Raw genomic sequence first — 6621 nt, 5'->3', positions numbered from 1 at the left:
TGCGAAGCGGAGCTAAACCCCCTTAGCTGTTATAAATTCACTGTAAACCACGGCTTCACGGGGCTTATTGCTTTTACAAAACGGTTATTCCATATACGTAATAAGGTTTCACAAAATAAAACAGTGCAATTAAAGTGTAATGATACTAATAAAAACATTATTCTTCCGCCAAACAATGTAGTTCCTCAGAAACGGTTGTTGTTGCAACAAAGTGGTTGCTAAGCAACAGACAAATGTAAACAAAGGTGTATGTTTGTAGAGTAATTTACAACAGCTTCGAACACGGCTCAACCAATCAGAATCAAGGACCGGAACTATCCGTTTTATAATATGGTTTTCTATCCTTCAGCCTCCATGTTGAACTTTTAGTGGTCATGAGATCTGAAGTTCATAAGTTCTGGTTTGATTGGAGAGTTTAGCAGACCGAACTGAAGAGACAGAATCCCTCTGTAATGCATGGGCTGTCACATCCTTGTTTCTCAGTTGGTCTCCCAGTCTGCAGCAGAAATACGATTTGGTTGGTGAATATGTGCAGATTAGGAAGACTTTGAGTGGAGACGCAGACAAGAGCAATCCTGGACTGAAACACCTCGCTCGGCTCAGTAGACAAATGGAGAATGAGATGAGTCTGGATGTGCTGGATCTGTGTGCTTGAGAGAAAGAAGCTAATGAGCTCTGTGTGCTCTCATTATACTGCATTTCACTCAAACTGACCTAAAACGCATGTGTGTGCATACTGCTTGTGTCTGCTAACACCTCTGCTGCTAATTTTATGCCCTTCTAAATATAAAGGAGTGGGAACTTGTGTTTTCAGGTCAGAGATACTATGTAAAGAACCTTCAGCCGCAATTCCCATTTGTTAGCAACGCAATGATGCAAGTGTGTGTTTGTATGTCACCTAATTAGAGGAAATATGAGCTGTACCTTTTGGATGGCTTCCAAGGCTTTGCTATTGTATGTGGTTGCTAGGGTGTTCTGGGATGGTATCTAAGTAGTTGGCTTTCTGGCCCAGATAGAAGATTTCACTGCTGTCTCTGTGATATTCTGATCTTTATGGGTCTCTAAGACAGTAGATACAACTCTAGGTTTTCATTCTTATAATACCAGAACATGCATCTGTTTGTCAGTAGATGTATGTTGCTGTTCAAAATTTTGGGGATGCAAAAAAATAATAGATCATAGGTGACAGAAAACACATTTATAATGTTACAAAAGATTTATATTTCAAATAAATACTCTTCTTTTTAACTTTCTATGCATCAGATAAACCTTTCTTCAAAAATATAGAGCGGCACAACTGTTTTCAACATTGATAATAATCAGAAATGTTTCTTGAGCATCAAATCAGTATATTATAATGATTTCTGAAGGATCATGCGACACTGAAGACTGGAGTAATGATGCTGAAAATTCAGCTTTGATCACAGAAATAAATTACATTTGAACATATTCACATAGAAAACCGTTATTTGAAATTGGAATGTTTCACAATATTACTGTATTTTTGATCAAATAAATGCAGCCTTGGTGAGAAACTTTCTTACAGAGTAACTCTTACAGAAAATTCTTACCCCAAAACTTTTGAACAGTATTTTAGATGTAATTGTAAATTTGGTTGGGTTTTATTTTGACGAGAGGAATAATACTTGCTGTAAATAACCTTGTTCTTTAAACAACTGGTAAAGAAAAGATTCAGAGTGCAACCCATAAATATGTTCTGCCAACGCCTACACAGCAAAGTTTAATACTGGAGGTTCAAACCACTGGTGATTCAGCCTTAATTGTATTAAAGTTGCTTTGAACAATTGTTAATAAAGTAAATCCACTTCCTCATCCATCATCTGTGTGCCTCTCATTTTCAGACCACCTCAGGAGAAGACATGCGAGATTTCACCAAAGTCTTAAAAAACAAGTTCCGCTCAAAGAAGTATTTCGCCAAGCACCCTCGCCTGGGATACCTGCCCGTCCAGACGGTCCTCGAAGGAGACAACATAGAAACGTAAGCATCTTGAAAGAGAATACAATCGTTCTCTGTGTGTTGCAATTGTTTGAATTGGACTCTCCGCAGGCTTTGGCTTTCTGCCGCCTCTGTCTTCACCCGGAGAGCTTTTACAGCCTTCACGCAATGAGCTTATTCACATTGCAAGGTTTGAAGAACTATTGAGCAGTGTGAAGAATGGTGACTGACTTCTTTTCTGAGTAGAAGTCCTGAAAGACAGGAATGCCAAGGCCTAACACATTGGACTATTAAAAACTGAGATGCTGAGATGTCATTATTTGCGGTGTTTTAAGTAGTTGTATGTCAAGTTTTTGCTAAATAGGTTTTTAGTGTGGAGTCCTGTAAGAAATCATTGAATTTGCTTCAAAATGGTTCTCCGGTGATAACAGCTGGCCTTTTGATTTCTGCCAAAGTCTGTTGGTTTCCACGCATTGGGTTTGAATTTCCAACTTGAATTGAATGATACGCCTCTGGTGGTGAATAAACGGAAGTCCATGGACAGGATTCGTGACAGCCACATTAGTAATCAAGCCTCAGACACCTTGAATATAGGCTGTGTCTGCTCAGAGCTGCTGTTCAAATCTTATCATGTCAACACGTCTCGCTTCATAGTGCTGATTTTCTGTCTGTACAGGAATGTTGATATATCTTGAAATGTATCCTCTACGTAGAGGCCTGTGCTGCGGTGTGCATTATTTTTCATATGCATCGGTTTACATAAGAGATCGATGCATAACATCTGGATAATATTCAGTACGATTATCAAAGCATAAATCCAGTAAATCGCTTCCATCAACACCTCCAAAGCTTGCACAGACATATACCACTTCCTGGATCAACATTTTACTCTGTAACTTTATGCCGTTTTCATTTATATGCTGTCTATTGCTGATGATCGCATTATTTTTCATATGCATCGGTTTACATAAGAGATCGCTCGTTTCTCCGTCCTGTTCACGTGTGTTTTTGTTCGGGAGGTTTTGTACTAATTCAGAAGATAGCTTTTCTAAACACTCTAATTAGATTATCCGCTCTGTACTCTAAAGATTCCAGCTGGTTGTGATCTCTTCCCAATCCTAGAAGGTTTTGTCTTGCTTTCTACTGCCGACCTTCTGAAGGTGTGTCAGATTTGTGTGCAAAAAAAGGTCCATTGTCTATTTCAATAGTGTAGCGATGTATGATGCACGGAATTTGCGTAGGGAACTTCTCCACCCTTACGCAAAACTCCTATTAGAATGACTGGAATTCACCCGCAAAATGACACTGAGCAGAAAGAAATGTAAATGCACCAGGAATAGTTCACCAAAAATGAAAATTTTGTCATCATTTATATTTTGAAGAATTTTGAAGAACCAAACAGTTGTTTGGTCCCCATTGACTTCCGTAGTAGAAATACTATGGAAGTCAATGGGGACCATCAACTGTTTGATTATCAACATTCTATAAAATATCTTCTTTTATGTTCAGCATAAGAAAGAAACTCATACGGGTTTGGAATGACATGAGGGTGAGTAAATGATGACACAATTTTTATTTTTGGGTGTAGCCTCCAGTATATTTTGCTGTATGAATATTTGAATATGCAATACACCAAAATAAAGATCAGAGCTACTGCTTTTAAACAAAAAAATGTTTTATTCTAACTTAAAGCATTCTTTTTTTATCAACACTTGGATATAGGTAGGTTTCATAAAAACTGCATACATTTGATCAAAAAGGTAAGAAAATCACATTAATATCAAAAACTACATCTGGATAATATTCAGTACGATTATCAAAGCATAAATCCAGTAAATCGCTTCCATCAATACCGTCCAAAGCTTGCACAGACATATACCACTTCCTGGATCAACATTTTACTCTGTAACATTATGCAGTTTTCATTTATATGCTGTCTATTGCTGATAATCGCATTATTTTTCATATGCATCTGTTTACATAAGAGATCGCTAGTTTCTCCGTCCTGTTCACATGTGTTTTTGTTCGGGAGGTTTTGTACTCGTTCAGAAGATGCGTAATAGCGCCCCCGAGTGTATAACAGTGAAAACACGAAAAGCCGTAAAAACTCGTCTTTGGCGGGGAAGCGTTTTCTTGTAAAAGACGAGATAACTCGTCAATGGCGGGGAAAGAGTTAAGTGATTATTTGATGTCTATGAACAAAGATGGGTCACATATCTCTCACTTTCAGTTGAACAAACTCAACAAATTCAAGTTTATGGCATAGTTAGTTTAGCAGAATGCTAAAGTATAATATGCATAAAAACAGCAAGCACACGTATTAAATTGTAATAATTAATTATATTTAATAGACCCTTTTGGACCCTGGACGGTGATGCATTTCCATAGTAAATTGTAAATCGAGCAATTTTTTTATATATTAAAAAAATAACACTATATACTTATGTAACACTATACTTTGTGATGTCTTACCTTGGCATTAAAATACAGAAAACTTGCTGTATCGGAGTGTTTAAACAGTGACACCATTAAGAATGCTAAGAAAAGCTATTGTGTTTTTTTTTCTTTTGCTGTTGAGGCAAATGGAAATGCAAGAATTATATTTGTTGTAGTTTCCTTTCACCACTATAGACATTTACCCGACTATGATGACTTCTGCTCCCGAGAACCCTGGGAATGTGAAAAGGGCCCATAATCAACATTTCTCTCATTTTGCCTGCCAAATTGCATGGTTTTTTTTCCACCGAATTTGTCGCAATACATTTTCCGTTAAAGATACATGCGATGCCGGCTTAGAATTTGAACAAAAGAAGGCATCTTGGAAGGCAGCGCGATTATGCAGCCTGTCTTGTGCCTCCGTGTTGGGAACGTGCCTACTGTATGATGTCTCAAAATGCCACCCTAGGCAGTTCAGTGTTTTTGGAACTGAGCCCAAGTGTGGCCAATTCAAGAAAATAAAGAGTTGTGCACTTCCCACTTCAGCCTTATCTCCATACTACCGTTGATTAAGGCACTTCTGGTTTTCCAGTGGGACCATTTCGTGAATTTGTGTCAGAAAGAAGCTTCTGCTAAATGACAGGGAACTGCAGATGACCCATTTCCTCAGTTGGTGCTGATTATAAATCCGAAATGACTGCTCGCGCTGCACTGGCTTCCTGTCGTTCCACGTTAGCGTGACGTTCAGCTGATCTGAGCGTCGGTGATAGCAGAACGTTTGATTTTCAGGTTTCTGAACAGACGTGCTGCGGTGTGCACCAGCATGAGTAAACCCCATCGCCACGTGTCAGATTTAACAAAGAGTGATGACCGTGCTTGAAATATATTCAGAGAGCTTTCCAAAACCCAAATGAAAGCGCACAGTGTTTGGTTTTCTTGAACTTCTGAAGCGCCAGGGGATATTGACCGTTTTTTATTAGCGAGCCCGTGTTTGTTGACTCTGTGAGCACTAATTTACAGAATCCCTCATTACTTTGAGTCCAGCGCTCTGTACATTGTGATACACCAAACCAGCCGTTTAACAGCCCAGATAACTTGAGCGTTTTGTCTTTGACACGACTCATATTTCTCCCTCTTCAGCCGAACTGAAAGTCAACATGAAATCATAATAGACTCTCTTTTATGTTCTTAATACGCTTCCGTGGTCAAACAAATCATCAGCGCTAGGGATGTGCATCTCCATAACTGAGGCCGATGCGATATGCCCCACTTTCAAAATAATAAAAGTATAACACATCTGCTAATAATTATATATAAATAAATTGTTTTTTACCAATGCAAATATGTTAGAAACGATGCATCACGATAAAAATGCCAACTTTTATCCAATGCACACTTTTTTAAATTGATGCATTGCACCGTTAAATTTTATGCCGATGCATCGACGCGAATCCGTGAATCTTACCATCCCTTATCAGCGCACATTATTCCATACAAAAATCTTTCATCAAAATGTAAAAATGGAAACAACTTTCCTCCTGTCCAGGTTACTAGCTATAAAGTGGCGATGTAATGGAAGGAGGGATGGATCTTTTCTTTCATATTGTTACGTACATCCAAGTTGAAAAAAGGTGAGAAATGCAGGACTTGGTTCTGTGCATCAACTGTTGATTGGTTGTTGAGATGTGGGCATGGCACTCAAAAATGAATGTGATGCAGTCAATTGTATTTGAAACTAAATGATTGGAAACGTCCAGCATATGTCACCAGAGAGAAGTCTGTCATTTCACTGGAAGAGATCTTGTCCAAAAAATAAATTATGAAACGAATAGTTCCGGTCCTTGATTCTGATTGGTTGAGCCGCGTTCGAAGCTGTTGTAAATTACTCTACAAACATACACCTTTGTTTACTTTGTGTGTTGCTCAGCAACCAATTTGTTGGAACTACAACTGTTTCTGAGGAACTACATTGTTTGGCGGAAGAATAATGTTTTTATTATCATTACACTTTATTTGCTCTGTTTTATTTTGTGAAACCTTACTACGTATATGGAATAACCGTTTTATAAAAGCAATAAGCCCCGTGAAGCCGTGGTTTACAGTGAATTTATAACAGCTAAGGGGGGTTTAGGCACTCCGCTTCACGTCGTAACAACGCCCCTTAGCTGTTAGAAATTCACTGTAAACCACGGCTTCACGGGGCTTATTGCTTTAATAAAATGATAATA

General features: G+C 38.4%; 1 protein-coding gene across 1 annotated transcript in view; it reads left to right on the top strand.

The window, feature by feature from the left end:
* LOC107698511 (utrophin) overlaps window positions 1-6621 on the top strand; it is a 275871-nt gene that overhangs the window by 238295 nt on the left and 30955 nt on the right. Inside the window, exon 64 of the mRNA XM_016499536.1 lies at window positions 1863-1999. Within this exon, the coding sequence (XP_016355022.1) occupies window positions 1863-1999 (137 nt within the window). The remainder of the gene's footprint in view (window positions 1-1862; window positions 2000-6621) is intronic.

The sequence above is a fragment of the Sinocyclocheilus anshuiensis genome, unplaced genomic scaffold, assembly GCF_001515605.1.
Source record: "Sinocyclocheilus anshuiensis isolate Anshui unplaced genomic scaffold, SAMN03320099.WGS_v1.1 scaffold1830, whole genome shotgun sequence".
Classification (NCBI taxonomy): Eukaryota; Metazoa; Chordata; class Actinopteri; order Cypriniformes; family Cyprinidae; genus Sinocyclocheilus; species Sinocyclocheilus anshuiensis.
The sequence above is the reverse complement of the archived record's forward strand: the minus strand, read 5'-3'. Positions and strand labels throughout refer to the sequence as shown.